The sequence below is a fragment of the Plodia interpunctella genome, chromosome 28 (genome assembly GCF_027563975.2).
Source record: "Plodia interpunctella isolate USDA-ARS_2022_Savannah chromosome 28, ilPloInte3.2, whole genome shotgun sequence".
Classification (NCBI taxonomy): Eukaryota; Metazoa; Arthropoda; class Insecta; order Lepidoptera; family Pyralidae; genus Plodia; species Plodia interpunctella.
In genome coordinates, this window is record NC_071321.1 from 1,858,637 (window position 1) to 1,883,720 (window position 25,084).

At 36.3% G+C, this 25,084-nt stretch overlaps 1 protein-coding gene across 4 annotated transcripts in view; it reads left to right on the forward strand.

The window, feature by feature from the left end:
• The window catches only part of plx (pollux), a 47,087-nt gene extending 24,286 nt beyond the window's left edge, over positions 1-22,801 (forward strand). For all 4 annotated transcript variants that reach the window (XM_053766095.1, XM_053766096.2, XM_053766097.2 and 1 more), the window contains 21 exons: positions 1,997-2,175; positions 4,437-4,536; positions 4,636-4,776; positions 5,365-6,000; positions 7,008-7,209; positions 7,615-7,737; positions 7,987-8,102; positions 9,173-9,264; positions 9,493-9,628; positions 10,169-10,319; positions 11,323-11,428; positions 12,799-12,911; positions 13,469-13,609; positions 14,794-14,958; positions 15,447-15,611; positions 16,696-16,847; positions 17,635-17,733; positions 18,422-18,575; positions 19,039-19,208; positions 19,543-19,689; positions 19,985-22,801. In XM_053766095.1, the coding sequence (XP_053622070.1) occupies positions 1,997-2,175; positions 4,437-4,536; positions 4,636-4,776; positions 5,365-6,000; positions 7,008-7,209; positions 7,615-7,737; positions 7,987-8,102; positions 9,173-9,264; positions 9,493-9,628; positions 10,169-10,319; positions 11,323-11,428; positions 12,799-12,911; positions 13,469-13,609; positions 14,794-14,958; positions 15,447-15,611; positions 16,696-16,847; positions 17,635-17,733; positions 18,422-18,575; positions 19,039-19,208; positions 19,543-19,689; positions 19,985-20,866 (4,170 nt within the window). In that variant the 3' untranslated portion in view covers positions 20,867-22,801. The remainder of the gene's footprint in view (positions 1-1,996; positions 2,176-4,436; positions 4,537-4,635; positions 4,777-5,364; positions 6,001-7,007; positions 7,210-7,614; positions 7,738-7,986; positions 8,103-9,172; positions 9,265-9,492; positions 9,629-10,168; positions 10,320-11,322; positions 11,429-12,798; positions 12,912-13,468; positions 13,610-14,793; positions 14,959-15,446; positions 15,612-16,695; positions 16,848-17,634; positions 17,734-18,421; positions 18,576-19,038; positions 19,209-19,542; positions 19,690-19,984) is intronic.
• Positions 22,802-25,084: the final 2,283 nt, after the last annotated feature.

Sequence of the window (25,084 nt, forward strand, 5' to 3'; positions counted from 1 at the left end):
CGCTCGCTGCCCAACACGTGTCGTATCAAAACAATTATAAGTCTACATTCACACTGGAATGATATCGTGACTGATAGATATAGAATAATATTTACAAGTAAAATGAACTGACGCAACACGGTTTTCATAAACAACTTTAGCCCGCGGCTTCGCCCGCGTTTTCTTCATGCGCCCGCCGATAAGTTATTATTATTCATATCTCTGGATCTAAACAACATATCGCGATGAAACCTATGCCAGATTTAAAGTTAAATCTTCCGCTATACAACTGTAAAAACCACATCAAATTCCTTTTAGTAGTTAATTCATGATACGCGATCAAACATTGGTGTGTCAGATTGTATTCAAGTCGTTCCATCCAACATGACTTTTGCACACTAGTGAACTTAAACTGTCAACCAGTGTGCATCCTGCTTACTAACGATGTTTACCTTCACCGGAAGCATTAGTCGATGAAACTATACACGAGTCAGATTGGTATACAAACTCATGTGGCATGAGTAGGATTCGAACTTGGGACCTTATAATCACAGGCGGTCTTAACCACTGCACCACCATCGCTTCAGGACCAGGATTCCATAACCAGGAGAGAGCGGCATAGCCAAATATTTGTTACTAGATGTTGCCCGGGGCTTCGCTCCCGTGGGAAATTTGAGATAAAATATAGCCTATAGCAATCTTGGATAATGTACCTTTCGAATGGCGAAAGAATTTTTGAAATCGGTACGGTAGTTTCGGAGATTACCCGTCTCAAACGTACAAACTCACAAATGGTAAGCGTTTGTGAGTTTGTATGTTTGTCTTTATAATAATAGTATAGATATGAATACTCCAGTACGATGCTATGCTTACAGAAGTACCTAACTATCAACTGCAAACAGTTTCATTAAACACGTCCTTATTTAACCTCGGCAAACTGCAGGTTACATGCAGTCAAGGCTTTGTCATGCGCACGCGCACTGATTTGTTGCTATGAAATCGTCATATGTGTTATAATGAATTTGATAGGAAAACTGTCACTGCTATTTAGAATATGTGTTAACGAGTAATTAATATGTACGTCTTAACATATAATAAAACTGTAGGTTAGTGGTCTATGTCTGTCTGTACATAAGTGGTATTAAGTAACCTGTGTTCACGAAATAAACGAATTGAATTAAAGGAAAATAATTACGGGTGTCTTTGTGGAACTAATAGAAATAAAAACAATTTGTTTTTGTCTGCCTGTCTATCTGTATGTTTGTTCGCGCATCACGCAAAATCTACTGGATGGAATTTGATGCGGTTTTATATGGCACAGCTGAATAGGGGGTAGTCTTATCTTAAAATCCGATATAGGTTTCATCACGATACGTCAATATTGACAATAATAGGTTATTAGCGAACAATAAGTACTGTCTTCGCAACGGAGCACTACTTAGCAATGGGAACACGCTCTTACACTGCGCGTAGTCCGACAGGTACTCGCCAGAGGGGCTACCATAAATACACGTAACACGTCATTGCGTCCACACATTCTCTTCTTCACACGATGTAGGTATTAAGAGTGTACCGAGCGCACACTAGCGCCGCCATCATTTTCTTTTAAACAGAGGCAAATTTTAAATATCTGTCTCGGACTAATGATGCTTCCCTAGATAAAGGACTGCATTAAAAAGTATTGTAGTGTTATATTGGACACAGTTGCCGCAATCTACTAAACGGGAAACGGCGGCCACTAAAGTGCGTTCAGTAAATTGTGACTACTTACATGTACAATAGAAAACTATATTACTTTTTTTTAAGTCCTTTATATAGCAAAGCATAATTGTCCAAGTTAGATCTTTAAAGTTTACTTTTATTTAAAAGAAATCGATAAAAATATGATGATGGTGCTAGTGTGCCCTCGGTAACCTTTAAAAAGCGACAGCGGACGTTAGTAACGTGCTACGTGTGTACGTTTCGTGGTAGGCATTCAGTTCCTTTATTATAGATTCGACGTCTCCCCATTCTCCAGGTGACAGACCTCTTCACTCAGATGCGGGAGCCGTCGCCCGGGACCGCGAGCCCCAAGGGCTCGACGGGGTCATTGACCGGCGGCGCGGTCACCAAGAACATCGGCTTCCAACAACAGAACTCCGAGCTGCCTTGGACCAGCCCCGCCATAACGCTACCAGGGAACTGCAGCAGTAATCTGTAAGCTTTTTTATTTATTCTCTCATATCGGCATGTTGCAGGTTGCGTTCGGGGTTGTGAAGCCGCGAAGCCCGGAGTCAGCGTAAAAAGAAACTTTATAATTTTGAAGATTTGGCCTCTGCCATATCTAAAATAAAGATTTTCGACAGCTGTATGTTTCCTTACGATGTTTTCCTTCACTGAATGCAAGTGGTGGTCTATGAAAACTACTGTACAGTCGACAGCACATCATCCTACCCAAATTAATTGCAAACTCGTCGCTATTAGCGCGTCATAGAGTTTCATGCAGGGTAACTTGATGTGCTGTTGACTGTACGAGTGAGATTGTGAGATAATTTATCTACTTTCCTCATCAGTCTACTTGTCTAAATTGTCTGCTTATTTATTGGTTCCTATTGTATTAACAGATTAACTTTTTGACATAACGACAAATACCCACAGTTCAAATTACCTATACATATAATAAAACTGTAAGTGCTATGCTATGTAAACAATTAAGGGACTCATAAATAAATATATTAGGACAAATCACTCAGCGATACTATATTTTATTACAAACACACATATAGATAAATATCCAAGACCCGGGCCAATCAGAAAAAGATCATTTTCCATCATGACTCGACCGGGGATCGAACCCGGGACCTCTCGGTTCAGAGGCAAGAAATTTACCACTGCGCCACCGAGGTCGTCAATGAAGTCACTCATGAAGTAAACGCAGGCGAAGCCGCAGGCAAAAGCTAGTTTATAAGATAAAATCACGGATATTGAAATTTGAACTCGAACCTTATCAATGTCAAAAATAACACGAACAAACAAAAAAACATTTGAAGGTTACGTGTCAGCTTTTAGCTACGAATAATTGCTATTATAGGTAAATTTACGCTCCTTTTAAAATTTCGGGTTTATAATTAATTTTAATTATCATTAATACGAAATTGGCTTCATGTTTGGTGTGCCTTTGCAACATTTTCGTAATGACAAAGCATAGAATTAGACGAAGTGGCTGGCTACTTCACCAGAATGGCAACTTTTTCATTTAAATAATTGGTACGATGTATCTTACTACTTTAGTGTCCGCGTTAAGATAAGTCCTTGTTTTAATTCAGTTGCTGACAAAACCAACGTGGCCGAACTGTTATTCATCATCATTATTAGACGTTTAAACATCCCTACTGCTGGGGCACTGGCCTTCGATATGGATAATTGATAGTCATATGACGGGACTTCTTGTAGCGAGAATTCTGTGCATACGTCTGATTGCCTTAGTTCCATCCATCTGGTGCGAGTTTCTATGCTGGCGATGTGCCAAATTCCATTATTTACTTACCATTAATATGTATAATAAAACAGTAGAAAAAAAATCCTGTATATTTAATAAATTTACATAAAACAAAACTATGCGATGGAGTCATAGTAATAGATAAAGAATTTGAAAAAATACTAAAAACTCTGTCGACATACAGTCGGTATATCTGTATGTCTGTCTGTTTGTACACGCTAATCTTCGAACTACTGGACTGATTTTAATTAAACTTTCTTGTTATATAGCTATTAAGCCTGGGCAACAATAGGGTATAAATGATTTTGAAAACTGGAACACCTGATGGAGAACAATGATGTTACAGCTAAACATACGTATAAACGTAAAAATAAAGTATAAGAGTTTAGAGAAAGTTAGTTTTCGTTCCGGGAAAAAGTACATACGAAGAAGAAGAGATGCTACGAACTATTAGTATTTCGGAACGACCACTGCTGAGAAGAAATGCCGAAAGGAACTCAATTAAACAGTGTGGTCCCTATCATGACAGAAGGACTTACCATTATTGTTTTATATTTATTTATTGGAGTAACTTGTTGTTGTACCCATAATGCTAGAGCATGCAAAGCAGACTAATATATAAAATCATCATCATATCGAGTGTGTAACAATGGTGTCAGATTCTGTTCAAGTCGCCTAAAAGCATCTGATATGACTTTTATGACTACTTACCGCCATCTAGTGGTAGGTAGTCGAATACACAATAGTGAACTAAACTGTCCAGCAGTGTGCAGGTTTCCTCACGATGTTTTCCTTCACCGGGAACAAGTGGTGGTCTAAAAAAACTACTAGATTCGTATACAAAGTCTTATGGCACGAGTAGGATACGAACCTGAGGCCTTTCTCGGTCCACAGGCGGGCAGTAAGTGCCATTGTACTAGTCATTGGTATAGTTTTTTTGTCGGATACGGAACGTATGTTATTTGTTTCTTACTTTCAGAACGAGCGAGCAGACTCAACTCGTGCGCAGTGTCAGTAACGCTTCAGCTCTCACGTCGCTCTGCGCTGACCTGTCGCCGTCTGATTCTCACTTCTTTGAGGTATGCAAATTTCTCTTTGTCTCTCTCTCATCTCTCTTTCTCGCTTTCATTAGAGCTGTTCCATAGCCGCGTAATATTATTTTTCTATGTTATTTACAGGTGTTGTACATAGGAAAAGTAAGGATATCGCAAAGGAAAGTTCCAGAATCGTTAATAGACGATGCTCTGATGAAGTTTGCTCAGCACGAAGCGGAGAAGATGAAGGGGCAGAGGCGTCACAGTTTGTTGTCTTCCACTGGGGTAAGATTCCTTTCATTGTTAATGAAAATACGGGTCACTCTCGTGTTGCTATCGACTGAAAAGTCGGACTATATCATACGTGAGCATTTTGTCACGAGGCGGAGAAGTTGAAGGGGCAGAGGCGTCCACAGTTTGTTGTCTTCCACTGGGGTAAGATTCCTTTCATTGTTAATGAAAATACGTGTCACTCTCGTGTTGCTGAAAACTTGTCGACTGAAAAGTCGACTATATCATACCTGAGCATTTTGTTTTCTTTACTGTTGATCTATATACGTGAGTCACTCGTATTTTCAATAGCAATATATTCTCTAGTCCTTTTATTTTGAATCTTTAATTGTGAGTCAATCCTAGAGTCAAGTCTTAAAAGACGCTATGCTCCTTTAATGCCCCTGGTATTCCTAAGCAGCCATGATTATTTATCATCTGGTGACCTGAGAGCTCGTTTGCCATCCATTCCTTTAAAAAAAAAAGTGCCACCGCAAGACAAAAATATCCTTTCTGTCGAAGACGTAAAAGATCTGTCAGATTTGTCTTTCTAGATAACCGTAGAAGACCGTAACATAACTTTTTCTTTTTTTCCATTTTCAGACTTCCGTCTACAGTACTGAATCATCAGAAAATTTGACTGACAGTAAACCTGATAAATTAAATTTGAAACAAAGTCTGATACCAAGCACTACTCCATTAGAACCAGACAAAGCTACTCCTTGGAAAAGCACTGAAGCTCTCGCGAAAAAACCAAAACCAGAAACCAATGAAATCGACAAAGAATTTGATATGTTCACCAAAGAACGAGTTGAAATCAAAAAACAAACAGAGCATACTAAAAATAATCTCGGTACTGTAAATGAAGATGATGAAAAACATGATATACACACAATTATAAGTGAAACTGCCACATCTATAAGCGAATATTGTAAAAATACTATTGAAGACGCAAATAAAATAGCTAACGATGTTACTATTAAGCCTAAGCCTTTAAATTTAAATTTAGAAGATGTCTCTAATGATGATGTTGATTCTCAAAAAGAAAAAGTTGATAGTCCAGAAAAGATAAAGTTTAATGAAATAGCAAGACCAAAGATTGAAGAATTTAGTAATAGGAGTTCCATGCCTGAGAATAAGCCGTTTTTGAGAGATCGCTCTGCTTCTATAGGCACTTTGAATTCAAAGACTCCAATAACGCAGTTGATTGGGGAGCAGAATAGGACCATGCTATTCCAAGTAAGTACTTCCAATAAAGGTACATACCAAGTAATTTAAAGAATATTCACATAAGTTATTCTCAGATTGAAGAAAAGTGCAGTCCACAACATATCACAGATTTTAAAATTTTGAATTGTATTTCTTGCTTCCTTGCACAAATCGGTCCTCGTCGTTTGAAATTAGTTTTTCTAGTGAAGAGTAATTTACTTATAGACGTTCATTGAAAAGTGAGCTTTAATACGTCTTCTGTAGACATACTTTACATTGACAACACAAGAGCTGACAATGAACAGCCTACTCATTTGTTGTCAATCTAAAGTATATTTACAGTAGACACTTTAAATCTCATTTTTCAATTAACATCATCATGTTTAGCGGCGAGCGGTGCGATAAAGGCATGTATGTCAAAAATTAGTATTCTGTGTTTTATATCGTTAAATACACGATAAAATATGGGACAGAACACTCCTAAGAGCCAAGCCCCATTGCTCAGTCATGCTCCGTTGCGATGTCACAGCACATTGTAGCTCCGCTATTTTCTATAGGTTTTGACACTGACGTACGTTGACATAAGACGAAACTTCATACAATTCCTGCGTTGTTCTAAGTTGTCGACGGACGTTAAAACGACGGAGAGCGACTGAGCAATTGAGCATGGCTCTAATACGCCTCTCTTTTACGATGAAATATATGATCTATAGTTTGCTATGTTTGCTAAGACCATCGTTCTTGTCATAGATTTAGAAAGGGCCCCGCGCGCAGGTCCGTTTTTATCGGTGGAGTTCCATCTCTCTCTATTCTCAGCCATTGTGTTGTCCTCCCTGTACCACATCAATCTTGTTGCCTCCTTTATTTGGTCTATATAAGGCCTTCTTGGGTTTCTTTTTCCTCTTTTCGTTTCAATTTTACCTTCTATTTGGTTCTCAATCAGATTATCATGTCTCACTAGGTGGCCAAACATTTTTTTCACAAGTCAGCTCCATAACGTTTAATAGTTCTGATACTAATCCATTTATTTTTCTCAGGTGGGCCGCTCTGAGCTGCGTCTCATAAGCCCCGATAGGAAACAGATTCTTCTCCACCGCGCCTTCAGAGATGTCGCCAGTTGTGTATTGGGGAGGCTCAATAAGGACCACTTTGGTTTTGTTTGTAGAGAGACTAACGAATCCTACGCGTGTTTTGTCTTCAAGTGTGAGAGCGACTCTGTTGCTACTGAAGTGGTGAATGGTAAGCGTTATCTACTTTCCTTTATTTTTTGGACCCCATTCCATCAAAATAAAGCTCTCTAAGTATATTAAAGAGAAAATAATATAAATCAGCTTTTATACCCCAGAATAACTATATTAATTAATTATGTGTGTTAGACAATCTTTGTACAAGTCTTTGATCGTCTTTTCAATACAATTTTCATACAAACTTTCACCCCCTCTTAATGGCCTTTTGGGGTTGATTTTGGAAACAAAAATGTAGCTTATGTTCGATCAGAGTTCTTTGACTATAAAGATACCAAATTTCATCAAAATCCAGCGGTGTAGCCGTGAAAGCGGACCAGACACACAGAGAAACATCGCATTTATAATATTAGTACGGATAATGTATAATATGACAATAATCCTTTGATATATTTCCCAGCAATCAAACAAGCGTTCGTAGCTCACGCGGAACTGCTGAAGAAGACCAGGGAGAAATCTCCGAACATGACCTGCGAGCATTGCCCCCTGCTATGGTACCACAGACTTTGCCACGACATCGAGGGTGCGTATTCTCTCTCGTCTTCACGTATTTGTTACATTTTTCAGTTGTGACGCTCCGAAACCCAGTGCCCAAATACGTTTTGAAGGTTTCGCTGTGATTTTACGACCAGTCTACACGACAAGAGGCACACCCTCTTCAATCTTCTTCAACGTCAATCTTCCTTGGTAATGCTAGTAGCAGCTTAACATTTTTGACGACATGAAGCCGGCTTTTCTATACATGGCGATATAACACCAACAATGTTAATAGGCATGAACGAGAAGAAATCTCACGCGTTTATTCTCCGCCGCATCGAGCAGTTGCCTGATGAGGAACAGGAGATCATCATCATGAAGTACCAGGGCGGCACCAACCATATGTATGAGGTTTGTATTTGTACATTACCTCCTTACATTATGACAACCTAATAAAAATTGTTTCAAAATTTCAGTTCTTTACTGATGGTTAAGTTTATCACTAAGTAACATAGTATGAAACAAAGTCGCTTCCCGCTGTCTGTCCCTATGTGTGCTTAGATCTTTAAAACTACGCAATAGAACTTTTTAAAGAGTGATTCATTGCACCCGTGCGAAGCCGGGGCGGAAATGTATTTGTGTATTCTCATAATTTTTTTAAATGGACTTTCCAACCAACTTTAAATGTTCGTATAATGATCCAACAGCATTGTTACAGTCTATGAATTACCACAATAGTCATAAATACAGGTCTACCACTTTTATAAGTTACACCGATGTACCTGCGCAGAAGTCAAATTTTTGTACGCCGCGATAATATTTTAGCTAATCAGAGCGCGCCATGTTTGTTTACCCGCGAACAGAGCTGTCCGCTATTGGCTGACGCGTACGCGTCGTCGCGTCGTACGCACGAATCATTGTTTTTTTTTTTTATTTAAGACTTACGTCCTAGTAATATGGTCGTTATTTTATTGAGTTTGTATTCGGTTTGATTCGGGCGGTACGACGCGCTATTCTGCGCCGTCGAATATTGCCGATGTAACTTATAAATGTGGTAGTTGTATTTTATCTCTAGAGCATACATGTTTTTTTCAATTTATTATAACAAATCGAGTAGATGACATACTTACTCGATTTGTTATAATAAATAAATGAATTTGTTTAGGTAGGTACATTATTTACTAGCGCCTCGTCCCAGGTTCGCTCGGGTAAAACCACAATAAAAAAGTATCCTATCTTACTTTAAGGTTTCATCTATGTATGTGCCAAATTTCTTCAAAATCATTGTAGAGTCTGTTCGATAAATTTGTAATAATTAGTGGAAACTTGATTGGTTTTTGTAATAGTTGTTACATTTATTGTTTTTCTATATAACTAACTATTTGTTTCCCTAATAAAAGTAAAATCGGCCGAATAGTTTTGGAGTTTATTTGGTTACGAACAAAATTACAAAACTTTATGGATAAATGGGTTTCGTTCAGGTTGCTGAACACAACGCCTTCCTGATGATGTTGCTGCGGGCTCATTGCGAGGCCAAACAGTCCAGGCACGTCCATGATACTGCGGAAAATAGGTATATATCAAGATATATTACTATACTATACTATTATTTGTACTGATATTATTATGTATTAGCTTTTCCCGCTCAGTAGATTTTGCCTGAAAGAGTAACAAACATACATCCTCACACAAACTTTCGCATTTATAATATCAGTAACTAGGACTTAATAAAAAAATAAAATATATTTTACATACTACAAATTCGATAGTAGGATTAATTCAAGTAACTTGTAACTTTCAGATCTGAATTCCTGAACCAGTATCTAGGTGGCAGCACAATCTTTATGAAAGCCAAGCGTTCTCTGTCAAGTGGGTTCGACCATCTTCTGAAAAGGAAAGCAAGCAGAGACGATGGTAATCAGCCCCAGATCAAAAAGGTAGCTAAATAAATAAATAAATATATTAGGACAAATCACACAGATTGAGCTAGCCCCAAAGTAAGTTCGAGACTTGTGTTATGGGATACTAACTCAACGATACTATATTTTATAACAAATGCAGAGCATGTAGAAAAAAGAATAAAATGCCAATATATAAGAAATCACCCTATAGATAATGTTTTTCAACCCCCGACGCAAAAAGAGTTTGTGAGCTACGATGCCACAGACAGACTTTGGCATCGTAGCTCACAAACGGATGAACCGATTTTCGTTTTGTTTTTTTTTTTTGTGTCATGTCATAATTTTCCATCTCCATATGGAGAGAGAGATGAGTGGAGAAAATGAGAGGGAGGCCGCCTTTACCCAGCAGTGGGACACAACACCTACAGGCTAGATATATATAAAAAAAGATAATTTTATCCCGAGTATTCTCAGCCATGTTTCATGAAAATCGTTTCAGCCGTTCATAAGTTGTAGCGAAATGTATATTGAAAGTCGGGGGTCTTTTAATTTGTCTAAAAAATAAATTTGTTACAGGAATCTTCTCCAGCCACGTCGTCAACAGCGTTGCCATCTCCTGAACCTACCGACCTGCTATCCCCAGACAAGGACAGAAGCAAGTCCCTGTCCCCGGCTGTGGTGCCTGTGGCCCCCTCTCAGGACACAAGTACAAGACCACTAGATGGCGGTAAGTAGACGTAAAAGTCATGTCAGATGCCTTTAGGCGACTTGAATATAATATGACACCAGTGTTAGCAATAACACACTCGATATGATCATTCGAGTAACATTCCTCACAGATGAGATTTTTAGAGTTCCCTAGGTATCTCTAAATGTGAATAAATTGACAAATCGAGAACACTCAACGGCCCACACTAAGCTTGTGTCGCGTGTCCGATTAAAACAAAGACAGAAATGGACACAACACACCAAGAACTGCAGATAAATATATAGATAATTGTGAACACAAGTACAAATATTAACCCGCGCTGGGAGTCGAACCCTGGACCTCCAGAAGATCTTGAGGGCAGGCTTGGTGACCACTACGCCATGGAGCTCGTCAAACCCAAAGATATTGATTAATTTTTAAAAAATTATAATAAGATAAGTTGAAAATATATAACAATAAAAATATTGTGTTTTGAAGAATTTTCATAAATACGTCAAGTAGATTTCGCGTGAAAGAGTAACAAACATACCTACTTCCTCCTCACAAACTTACCTACATCCTTACATATTATAAAACAAAGTCCTCTGCCGCGCCTGTCTGTCTGTTCGCGATAAACTAAATAACTACTACACGGATTTTCATTTGGTTTTCACCAATTGATAGAGTAATTCCCGAGGAAGGTTTAGGGGTAAGTAAATTTATTACGTTTTTACCCGAGCAAAGCCGGGACGGGCGGCTAGTATTATATAAAGCAAAGTCCTCTGCTGCGTCTGTCTGTCTTTCTATCTGTTCGCGATAAACTCAAAAACTGATTAAGGTTTTGGTGTGTAATTTATGTTTTTCGCGAACGAAGTCAGGACAGACGGTTAGGTTATATTATATTAGGTTATATTATATTATATTAGGTTATATTATATTATATTAGGTTATATTATATTATATTAGGTTATATTATATTATATTAGGTTATATTATATTATATTATATTAGTTTATATTAGTAGGTTTTGTCTTGTGTACAGAACCACCTCCCTCTCCAATGCAAGCCCCATCGTCAGTACCGTCAGCAGATGACGAAGAGGAGAAACAGGAACCAAGCACTCCTCTCAACTCTCCTATGATGGACATGTGAGTATTAAACCAATTTTAAACTTTTACATTTCATTATTACCATGACAGTGTAATAGGGCAGTTTACAAGGTTAGATAATTGTAAAAAATATGTAAAATAGATATATTTCGGATCATTATGATAATTCATAGACTGTAACAATGCAGCTGGATCATTACGAAGATTTAAACTTGGTTGGGAAGTCCATTTTCAAAAAATAAATTTAACCATCATAAAAAACTAAAATTTTGTAACAACTTTTATCAAGAAGTCATCACCATAAACGTAATATTTAATGTAGCTGTCGGACAAACATGTCTTTCTTCGCGAACATTTTAGCACGTTGTGACGTCACTTGTTCGTGTCATTTAGTATAGAGCTTCTGGACGATCAAAAAATGTGTGATTTTATTTTTGTCATACCTTTACGCCTGCGTAAATTTCCCACGGGAACAGTTATTTTTCCGGGATGAAAGGTACACTTCAAACTATATGTACGCATAATTTCAACAAGATCGGTTGAGTAGATAAGAGGTAACAAACAAAGAAACGAATTTACTTTCGCTTTTTTGACCGAGCGAGCGAAGCGAGCGAGGTTTAACATTCTACTTGGGCCAAAATTACATTTTTTGTATGTATGTTTGTAACGCGATAACTTTCGGTTCGATTTTCATGAAATTTAAAAGGTATATGCCAATAAAATTTTTAAGTTCGTGGGGCATCAAAATCGGTTCAGTCGTTTTTGGAATATTCACAATTTTGTAAAACTTTATTGTGTTTGCGAGGATTAAGTTCGCGGAGAACAACTAGTACAATATTAGTTAGGATATTAAGCATTTGCCTTTATAATATTAGTGAGAAGTGGTATTGCAATTATAGTGGAAATGTAAACTCCAAATACCCTTCCCGACATGAAAACAGGCTAGTCCTACCAATCAGCCGTCTAAAATTAAATTCTAATAGTACGCTAATTATGTCTATAAAAATATATAATAATTTACCTAAAGACATACAAGATGAGGTTAACGATAAATCGTTCTACAAAAAATTGAAAAAAATGTTAATAGACAAAACTTATTATAATATAGAAGACTACCTCGATGACAAATTGTAACTACAACGCAAGAATAATAACATTATTGAAATTCAATTTCTATTATTAAATTATTTATGTAATTAAGTTGTATATTTAAAAAATAGTTATTTTTAAGTGCGACCTCCTCTTATCTATCCATATTGCTGTGCCCGCCAGGGTCCATAAATATGTTCTTTTATATAATTTATAACATCATGTCAACTTTATGGTATGCAATAAATGATTGAGTATTGAGTATTGAGTATTGCATATTGGTTTAGTATAAACAGTAGGTCCGTGCTTTTTATCCACAGATTCATGAAAGTCAGTGATTCTAGACCAGCGACAACGGAGACGGGCGGCGAGTCAGACGGGACCTGGCGACAGGCCATCTATGAGAAGATCATACAGCAAGACGAGCCAGAAGGTACTATATAACTAGCTTTTGCCGGCAGCTTTGCCCGCGTGATTAGACGGGAACATTTATTTTTTCCGGTATGAAAGGTATTTGTCCTACTCAGTACTTCAAACAATATATACGCAAAATTTCAAGATTAGTTGAGTACCCATATAGATCGTGAAGAGGGTAACAAACAAACTTACTTTAATATTTATAATATTAAGATATTAGTTAAGATTAGGATAAGTAGAATTGGGATTAAATTAGAATAGAACATATCTAATTTATTTGAAACATAAACACACACAAAACACAACAACATAAAAATATATAGGTACATATACATTACCTCTATAACTTTCATACAATTTTCAAAATTAACTTTCTTATCACAACTCATTCATTTCACACTCAAGCATGAGTGCTGTCTGGGATGAATGCCTCGACAAAAAAGCCTTATTTTAGTTTATTCTTATATTGCAATCACGTAATGAATTATATAACATCCATTACGTGATTGCAACATATATTCGTTCGTTCGTTCATTCATTAATTCATTAAAATACCAAATTATCTATTTACAGGTGAATCAAAGAAGCTTCTAAGCATACCGTCAGCTCCTCCCGGCAAGCGGACGAAGGACCAACTCAGACAACTGTGGAAGATGGCTATCGACCAGACCATACTGCTCGTGAGAATGGAGAAGGAAAATGCTAGGTTGAGAGGTGAGATTTATCTTACTCTCTTTTTTAGGGGATAAACAGAAACAAAACTTGCAAAATCAAGACCCATAGGCTGCGTTTAGCCTAATTTATGTGATGATACGCGGGGCTAAGGTAGACGGGTGGGGAATCGGTTCCGTGGTAAAAAAAATGATTTGTCATGAATGTGGAAATTGGTGGACATAAAATTGGGCGGAAAAGCGGTTCCGTCATAAGATATAATTAAATTGTTGGAATTTTGTGGTGAAATACATATTATTAGTCTCTTTTTCGTGGTTAATGTTGGAGATACATTATCTGTCTTTCTCCCCCACTAGGAAAGTAACAGAGCCAAAAGTGTCATGAGTCCAAGGCCATTTTCCTTTTTTTAGTTTTAATGTTGTTTCTATAAAACGTTAACCCTATGTTCGTTTCTGCTACATAACGCTCCTGTACTGTCTCGTATTGCTTGGCTATTACATACAGTTAAAATGTATAGAATCGCAAATGAGATTGCATTTTTTTATATGAAAGAAAATACGAATCACTAAAAGTCGTAGAATAAAAGTTGCTTTTTTTGATGTACCCAAATAGTCTTTAGGAGATTTTGCGTTTGATACCAGTGTATGAATGAATAGTTTGTTTCTTTGAGAAAATTATATTATATGGGAAGTAGCAACAAATGATACTGATAAAAACAAAACACTTATTTTGTTCTATAAAAGGATTATAGTATATTGCACTGTTACGAACACTTACAAGGGTATTGGTTAAACTGAACTTAACAACTTGAAATTAACTTAGGTGCAAAGTAACGTAAAACATGTAACAATATTTGATTTGATCTAAATTGTTATAATTTAACTGACATATTTATTTCATCATAATTTTTTCTATTTTATCCTTATCCGTTACAAATGGGGAGATTCTGTTTTACGAAAAATCAGAGAGAATAAGATCAATAACATTAATTGTGCTGTTAAAGCTTTGACTTGTGTCCCTTAGTCACCTCATACGACTTTCACAGGAGGATATGGAGTGGTCCTCTTCTAGGGCGGAACCACATGCAGCAACTATAAGATATCATCAAATAATAGCCATACTTTTTTTTTTTGGCACTCTTACTGGCCAGTCTGACTGGCTGGCTACCTTCACTTTTTTAAAGACTCGCACTAACAACCAGCGCAACACTGATATTGCAATTACAGAGAGCGAAGAATCATCCGCAGTACGACGCATAAAGCTGGAGTACACCGAGCTGGGTGTGTGTGACGCCGGTGTTACCCTAATGTGGGACTCCATAGCCCACCACCACGGGGCGAGGCCCGTCTCCAAAGTGGACCACCATATGTTGACCCAAGCTGTTATGCAAGGTCAGTGAGATAATCGTTCGCTTGCCCACTTTTTTTTTCTTTCTTTCTCTTTCTCTTTCTTCTTTCACTTTATGTGTGATAGGTACAGCATGTCAGTCTCCTTCACTTCTCCCTGTCTGATGTTAACAGATCTGGTACTATAATAGTCTTAGTTCTTAGCCGATGTGGCTACGGTGTTCGGTCTACGTTTAATTCTTTTCCCAATCAATTTCATATTATGTGTTCAGTAGAAAGAAAGGATCTACAGTCTACAGTTCGCTATTCATATTTTACATTTTTATTCAACAATGTTTTCTGTTCAAAACGAAGCGCAGCGGACCCTCCATAATTGCGAATCAACTCTATGATGATATTAAATTAAATAGCATAGTCGCAATACGCACATGGTTCGCGCTGCGTCTCACTTAGAATCGATTGCATGGTGTGGTGGAAGTGAATTGCAAATCTGCCACTAAGTAAGCCTCAGGGACTTGTGTGTGTGTGTGCAGGTGTGCCGCGGATGTCGCGCGGCGGCGTGTGGCGGCTGCTGGCGGAGCAGCAGAGCGCGCGCGCGCCGCCGCCGGCCGCGCGCGCGTGCCCGCGCTACCGCGCCGCCTACCGCGCGCTGCTCGCCGGCCTCACCAAGCACCAGCACGCGATACTCATTGATCTCGGTCAGTGTGTACTGCATCTTATTTATATATATATATATATATATATATATACAAGTTTACATTTTTTACTTTACATCTATATTTTATATAATAGCAATTTTGTTTATACACAAATTCTGTTTACATTTTACTATTAATATTATTATCATTATTTTACACATCAATGCATATAATAAAATTGAAGAAAGGCCAATTTTGTACAATTAAAATATAAAAATTTAAAATTAAGTTATTAAGTTTAAGTAAAATTCTTCATGGAATATACTTAGTTACTGATATAGATGACGAAAATATAGTTTTGGAAATTTTTGTCTGTCTGAACGCGCACATTTGCTTGAAATTTGGTATGTAAGTACCTTATATACCGGGTTAACATCTTAGATACATTTCATTCCGGTAAATGGTCAGGTTCCCGTAGGATAATTGAAAAACTAATTATGAATCAAAAATTCCTCGGAATCCCGGGTTAACATCTTATAGACTTTTCATCCCGGAAAATGATGACATAGTACTTAAATATAAGAAAAAAAATGTACCTAAGAATACTTGCTACATTATATGTTTTCTACAAAATATTAATTTCATGACAGATAATAAAAACAAAACTGCTATTCAGAAAATATTGTATTACAATAAGTGTTGCGACAGGTAGATACAGAGGAATGCCTAACGCGATTATATGAAGGAAACTTGTGTAACGGACTGTATATGGTAATTATTATTGACAAAATACAAAAGTTCTTTTTTGGACGGTAAAATCGAACGTATTTTTTGTTAAGCTTTATATGGTAACCCCATTTAGTATATGGTATCCCTTAAGGGCTATCCACACATTTCCGGATTGCCCCGTCCCTGCCGTGTTTCGTCAGGGACGGCTAAAAAATCGGTTATATTCCACCTGTATGAACTCGTTCACACAGCTCCGTGTCAGGCACGTCCGGATCGTCAGTGACCCGGAGCACGCTGTGAGGCACGGACGCAATTTATATACATTACACGCGAATTATATACATTAACATTTAATAAGGTTTATCTCGACGCAACCTGGTAATGGGATATAACTCTTAACATTAATTTTTCCCAGGGCGAACATTCCCAAAGCACTCGTATTTCGCATCAGCCCTCGGCCCGGGGCAACTAGCCCTTTACAACATACTCAAGGCATACTCGCTACTGGATCCGGAAGTCGGCTACTGCCAGGGGCTGAGTTTTGTCGCCGGGATACTGTTGCTTCATGTAAGCGGATAATGTCATATTCAGATGTTATTGCAAGTCACTAGTTATATTGGCTATAGAAGCGGTGGTGGTGTAATGGTTAAGACCCCGCCTGTGGATCGAAAGGTCCCAGGTTCGAATCCTACTCGTGCCACATGAGTTTATATACAAATCTGACTCATTAATAGTAGTTTTCACCGACCACCACACCTTCCGGTGAAGGTAAACATCGTGAGGAAACCTGCACACTGGTTGATTATTAACTTGTGTGTGAAATGGAGAAGAAGAAAGTTGTTGTGTGTGTTTCATTCCACGTAATGACCGCGACCCTCAGCCATGAGGAATACGACTATGAAGAAGTTATATTGGTTGGTTACATGGTTGATAGTACAAGTGACACCCTGCAAGGGCACAGCAAACAAACATAGTCTCTCACATTGAGCTCTTGGTTGCCTCCTCAGCCGTTGAGCGTCGGAGCCCATAGGCGTAAGCGGGAAAATACATTGTAACATTACAAGCTGCAATCGCGGTTTATCGTTTTGTAATTATTTTTAAAATTGTCGTTTTTATTATTTTTTAATTATGTGCACAGTACCGCCATCTACTTTATAAAACGCCACTGTCAAATTGTTTTAATCAAATCCTACGAATCGCGACTTTTAGATATAAAAAGTACCCTAAGTACCCTTTTTTACGTTGATTCATCGACGGATGCCAACATGACGGAAAATGCGCTCTAAAAGCATCCATGACTTTTACGAATACCGCCATCTAGTAGCAGAAGTCGTAAAGATATTACACATTTCAGATGGAAGAAGCGGAAGCGTTTGTATTACTCCGACATCTAATGTTCAGAAGAGGGCTGAGAAAACAATACTTGCCTGATATGAGCGCTTTGCAAGTGCAGGTAAACATTTTGTACACTTTATTATAGATCATAATTGTAATATTTTATTTATTTATTGCGATTGTCATAATTTTTCTCGCGGAAGAGGAGAGATACTTGACACAGGTATGTGTCCTCTCCTCCACCTCGAACTAGGCTCCACGCAAAGCGAACGACTAGGAATCTGTACACCTTCCCCGGAAGTTTTCCCTTAAGCTGTTCTCTCATATATAAGTGTTTTCCCGGTTACTTCTTCAGCGATTGGGCGTTTAAAAGTCGATGGATACATGATGTGGACCTTGGGTTTATATGATTGGGATATATGATGAGATCAGTTCAATTCAATTCAAGCCATTTATTGAAATTTGCCTCAATTTTACACAAGCTGTATCACCTGTCCCGCCTCCTCCACGCCAAACTACTATATACGTGTTTAGCCGTAGTGTTTTCCTTCCTCATATGCATTTGTAAGTTTGTATGTTTGAGGCGGGTAAGCTCCAAAACTACCGAACCGATTTCAAAAATTATTTCACCATTAGAAATGTACATTGTCGAAGATTATTATTATATATATTTTATTTTTAAATTCCCACGGGAGCGAATCCCCAGGCAACATCTAGTCAGCTATAAAGCCGAGGGATATATGTATAGTGGACCCTGGGCTCCGATATCTAAGGAAGCGGGCTCTCTCTAAAACTTCTCTCTTTAGCTGTACCAATTGTCCCGCCTGCTGCGCGACCACGAGCCGGAGCTGCACGCCAAGCTGGAGGCGCTGGACATCTCGCCCGCGCTGTACGCGGCGCCCTGGATGCTCACGTTGTTCACGAGCCAGTTCCCGCTGGGCTTCGTTGTTAGAGTGTTTGGTAAGTGGCTCTATTGTTGTTCCCGCTCATGTTGGATCAGTAAATTAAGTTTACTTTTTCAATTTAGATTATTTAAGTATATTGGTAAATCATTATTTAATCAAAAATATTTTGTATTGTATTAATTGATTTTATTATATTATATTTGTCCCACCTTACGTCACAGCGCTTCTATTTTAGAGCTGGAGTCCTAGAATAGAATCACTTATCCTGTGGTTGCCTCATTCAGGCTGTGATGCCACGAAGCGCGGTAAGCGTATAAAATATATCTTTAAAATTTTAAAGATTGTGCTGTAATTTATCAGAAGATAGTAACTCTCTATGGGAATATTATTATTGCCTTTTAGCTGTCCAGGCTGTGTCTCTTAGTTGGAATCAGAAGCAACTACAAAACCTACAGTAGTATATAGGGCCTATTATAAATAGCATAATTTAGTTAATGCTACCATTTTTTCATTTACAGATTTTATTTTCCTAGAATCATTAGATGTGGTATTCTCCTTCTCACTCGCTCTTCTATCGGTGCACAAAGATGGACTTATGTTATGTGAGAGCTGTGAAGAAGCAGCTGAATATTTGAAACACAAACTGCCTGATATGGACCGTGTCATCTATGACAAGGTCATGAAGAAGGTATGTGTGCAAGTATCACCAAATTTATTAATGCTGCATTTGAATCGAATTTATCAGATATTGATAATTGTTGGGGATATTATCAGTAAATTTTATATTTTGCATTAACTCGAAACTGTGTGAATTGAAAAAAAAATACGGTTGTGATAAGAGCTGATTTCATTTTGGATTTATGTATATAAAAAGACACGATAAACATTTATATGTACAAAACGAAATGATAAGCTTATCTGCTTTCGTATTGATGATATATGGATGATATAACCATTGATTCAAAACCATATTCAATTAAAAGATTCTATGAATCATCACAATTATTATTGTTTTATCACAGGTTTACGCTCTTGATATAAGTCGTCAACTCAACGACTACGCAGTCGAGTACGCTGTCCTTCGAGAAGAAATGCCAAGACTTGCAACACTTACTGAAGAAAATAGACTATTGAACGGTGATAAGATTAGAATGTCCGAGGAACTTGATGTAAGTACACAATAATTATGTCCTCTCAACTTAGGTTGACTGCAAGATATCCATAGAAGGGATAAGTCCGCCATTGTACATGTATCTTTCTTGTATTCATTTTGATTAATGTACTTATTTTCGTGCAATGAAGTTATTACAAACAAACAATATTGGTTTACTATAATTTTTTAGTACAAACTTAATTAAAATACATCAGTTATTTCAGTAGATGATAAATCATTATATACATGAAAGTAATAATTGAAAAGGCACTTTTGTATCAAAGTAGTAAACGTTGTTTTTATATTTTTAGTCGGCAATGGACGCAATTACAAACTACCAGAAATCGCAAGCAAAAATTGAATCGCAGAACAAGATGATGGAGCAGCAACTAACACTACTCAGCCGGTACATCTCAACGCATCACAAACAAGAACTGCCCCCAGAGATCAAGAAAATAGTTCAAGTACACAGCAAGAAATTGTCATTTGGCTCAAAGATATTCGCTTCGAAATTCAATGCGAACGAAGAAGATGAAAAACCTTTCAAAACTGGTGTCAGTAGTCCTAACCTATTCTCAAAAATCAATAGAGATGATATCCTGAACGCTGTCAATGCTGATAAGAATAAAAATGATAATGGAAGATTTATAATGAAGAAATCTCAATCAGTACATTCAGGACTGATAGCTAATAATTTGAAAAATTATCCACTGAAAGTCCTTGAAGAGAAAAATGAAAGTCCTAATAAGCGATCTGAGAGTTTAAGAGCTGATAGTATAATAACTGAAAGTTTAAAGGAACTAGGGAAGAAAAACACTGGCTTTTTTGCCAGCACACATGAGCAAATAAGACAAGAAAGATTATTCGAGCAACAATTGAAGCATGACTTTGATGAGAATCTCAAAAAAATCGATAAAGACACAAAATCTTTCAACGATGATTTATGTATGTTTCAGAGTAGAAAAAGTATGTCTTTAAATTTAAACCCTAGTGCTAATGTTAAAATGAACGACAGTGGATTCGTCACTCCGCTAAGTCCTACAGAGAAGGATAGAGATAATGAAAAAAGAGATGACGTTTCAATAATTTCTCACCCGCTTAGTGACCTAGATGTGGATATTAAATTTGACGGTCAATCTACTCAAATTAAACAAATAAGACCTATTAAACTTAAAAGTGATTTTAGAAAATGAAGTAATAGTAATATATACAGAATAATAATTAAAAGAATAATTTTGCTTGTAGACAAATGTGTGCATGATAGTCGCTAACACTATTTGAAAATATAATTTATATGATTCTATCGCTTTTGATCATCATCTTAGACACAAGGGCAGTGCTGGACATAGGCCTCAATTTAAAATCAATTGTGAATCTGAATCCTTTGTTACCCTCGAATCACAGCGACTAATATTAAACCTAAAAATGTTTTAGTTTATTAAGGGCTTATCGCTTGCTGATAAAGTATCTGATAATAGTCTGAAAAATTGAGTTTCACAAGTGTTGGTAAGGGCTAACTGGCCAATCATATTAAGCAGATTTATCTAGCAGTTAATTTTATCTGTCAGATTACAATATAATCTTTCATCAGAAAGTGATGAAACGGAACTTAATGTATTTTTTTAAATATTACAATTGTATTATATGCATTGGTATATTTCAATATTATTATTGCTGTCTATTAACGTATTAAAATCCAAGTGTTCATAACAATCTTTGAATTGATTTTATATGAACGTAATTTAACGTAGTGTCTTATTTTTAGTGATATCATTGTTTAGTTACAATCAAATCAATATTTTGATATCTACGATGGGTTAAAAACGTAGCTATTATATTTTTTTAAATCAATGGCGTCAATAAAAATAATATGTTGATAAAATCATGAAGAAAAATAGGCTGCAAGAAAGGACAAACTCAAGAAGTGCTGGCTTGATGTCGTCGAGGATGATACGCGTGACAATGGTCTGACAACTAGCGATGCCGACGACCGTGCGACGTGGAGTAATAAAGTAGAAAAGCGAATCTTGGGCTCCAACGCCTTATGGCTGAGAAGAAACCGGAAAACGCTCAGATAAGACAAAGAGGTGATTAAAAGTATGGTGTAGTGTAAACTGTTCAATATACATACTCGTATTTACTGAGCAGCTTTTTCATAGATAAAATTGTTTAATTACTTACTATAGTATGTTTGATGTTAAAGATCGACAGTATAATTTTTACATGGATCTATCTTACGCCATATTCTCATAAGTCATATGTCTTGCGCATGAGTATCGCTAAAGATATGCTTCTTGTCACTTAGGAGTTGGCACAAACAGCAAATTAAAAAATATATTAATGGGTATAAAAAAAAATATGATAAATACTACAATTTTTGTCGATAATTGTGTGATTCCAATCTCGGAAGCTTCCAATACAATTATAATATACAAAATGCTATTCAATGATTGGAATTTCGCGCCACGAAAAAAATGCTTCACTAGTTCCAGAAGTCACGGGAGATTCTCTAGAGGAGACAATATTAGAGCGGACATCACTCTGGAATCAAATTCTTCGGACGACCTCGGTGGCGCAGTGGTAAAGTGCTTGCCTCTGAACCGAGAGGTCCCGGGTTCGATCCCCGGTCGGGTCATGATGGAAAATGATCTTTTTCTGATTGACCCGAGTTTTGGATGTTTATCTATTAATGTATTTGTTATAAAATATAGTATCGTTGAGTTAGTATCCCATAACACGAGTCTCGAACTTATTTTGGGGCTAGCTCAATCTGTGTGTTTTGTCCTAATATATTTATTTATTATTTTTAGAAATAAATTCTATAATAATAGGAGCCAGACGGCCATATAAATTAGTCATGTCCTGACAAGATAAACAAAACGACTATGGAAAAATATAAATAAAATATAGTTAAATATAATAACTGGCGGCAGCGGTCAGTTACCGTCGAGCGATCAAATTTACGTCTAATAGTTTTATTCCAGAATCAAGTTCGCTGAAATAGTTCTCTAGAGACACCTCTCGGATTAGAAGCGTTAAGTATTATTGGCTGAAAAATGATGTGTGATTAACAGCACTATTGTCGTGTTAGTAATTGTGTAGATAAGCACCGTATGATATTTTTTTTTTTACAAAAATGATTATATAGTGAGGTAAAAGTTATTAGTTTTTAATTTTTCGTTGATACTGCTCAAAAAATATTGTTGTTTTTTTTTTGGTTATGTTTGTAATTGGATGGTTGGCTTGTAGATTGAAATCAACATTGTGATTTTGAATAAAGATATAACAAAATAAAATTATTATCCAGTTTTATTACTGCATCTAATAACACTTTTTTTTTATGGTATCCGTATTAAACTACTTGGGTTCGATTCCCACTTAATTATTTTACTAGCTGCTCTCTAGTGTTGTGGTTTTACTTTTTTTTTTAAATCGAGGAATAGTTGTCTAGAGGGCTACACAACATCCAAGATTTTACCATACAAAGTACATACAAAGTACAGTACCATACAAAAAAGAAAAACAAAAAACCCCATAAATATGGAACCCTAAAGAATATGTTGATTAAAACATCATTACCGTATCAGATGTACAATAAAACTAAAATACTACCACACCATATAGCAATACCTTGTAATCGCCCCCAAAATCACTGGGTCCAATACAACATGTAATTTAAAAGAAATTTTCTTGAATATAAGACCTGTACGATCTAAATGTGTGGTAACAGTCGTATCTCGCCAATGTCTAAGCCATATCTTCAGAGGTAGTGAAGTGATAACGCTTTTGGTTCAAATTAGCCTGTGGATATTCATTGTAAGTATACAAGTTACATTTTAAAAAAAAGAGGAAATACATAGCAACAAAATATACAGTCAGACACCAAAATATCTAAGAGTTGGAGACTCTCAGATATTTTGGTGTCTGACTGTATTATTGTGTGTGTGCTCCATTCATCTACCCATGTCTATAAAACTTTACAAACTTTTGTGAAAACACTAATGCTCATTTTCACCAGCGGTACCTAAATGTTAAGTGTCCCCTAAAAAAAATGTCCGCTAAGTGTTTTAAGAAACACTTAGCGGACATTTTGTTTTCACCAATGCATAAGTGTCACTTAACGTGTCAAGAGGTTATATTGTTCCTGCAACATCTTAAAGAATTATTGACTAATAAATGCTTCTACACAATCAATGAATATTTAGAAGACAAATTTACACCGTAAAGGCAAAAAAAAAATGGTATAGTTACATAATTGACATTAATTAACTTATTATTAATTAACTAACTTATTATGACACATATATCGAAATAAATATAATAATATGCCTAAATATAAACATACATGAAATAAAACAAACACGCGACAACATTTAAAATAAATAATCATTAACATAAACTTGACGAAAATATATAGCCCTTCTCCCATTGCAGCGCCCGCCAGGGTCCTTAATTGTTACTATTTATTGTAAACAAAATACCTGTATTGATTTGACAAGCTTTTGTCAGCGGCTTCGACAACGTGGAATTCCCTTCTAAACAAAGTAAAATCTGTTTTTCAAAAAGAATATCGCGATAAATAAAATTGAGAACCGACTCTTGTTTGAAGTCTGTACAGAATATAACTGAAAGTGTTGTCTCCTACAGCTTAGTCGGTCATTCGTATATTCTTGAAAATGGTTATAAATAATTATGTAAAACGTAAAAGAGTTCCAGAGATTAGTACGATAAAATTAGTTTATTAGTATAACCTATTCAAAGTATCAAATTATTATTATTAGTATAACCTATTCAAAGTATCAAATTATTATTATTAGTATAACCTATTCAAAGTATCAAATTATTATTATTAGTATAACCTATTCAAAGTATCAAATTATTATTATTAGTATAACCTATTCAAAGTATCAAATTATTATTATTAGTATAACCTATTCAAAGTATCAAATTATTATTATTAGTATAACCTATTCAAAGTATCAAATTATTATTATTAGTATAACCTATTCAAAGTATCAAATTGTCTCACAACTTATGATACCAAAAATCTAAATAGAGGAGAAAAACCATCATCATTTTTGTCTTTAAAACAGAAAATTATATAAACTCAAATGAAAAACAGTATCTCCAAAATAAGTTATACCTAAATACTTAAAAATTAAAAATATGAGAAGAGGCAAAATGAGTAGGAAAGCTTCCGTCTCCAACGCTATAGGGTTCAGTTAAAAAACGGGATGAGAGAAATAAAATTACAAACGAAGCTATAATCAATACAAAAACAAAATGTCCACCACACAGACACTATGTTATGTATTTGCGAATCCAATGTTTATTTTTTTTTCTCTTCGTGCAATAATATTATCATATCATGCTTCCTTTCAACATACGTTCATTTGCGTGTTAGATTTCGC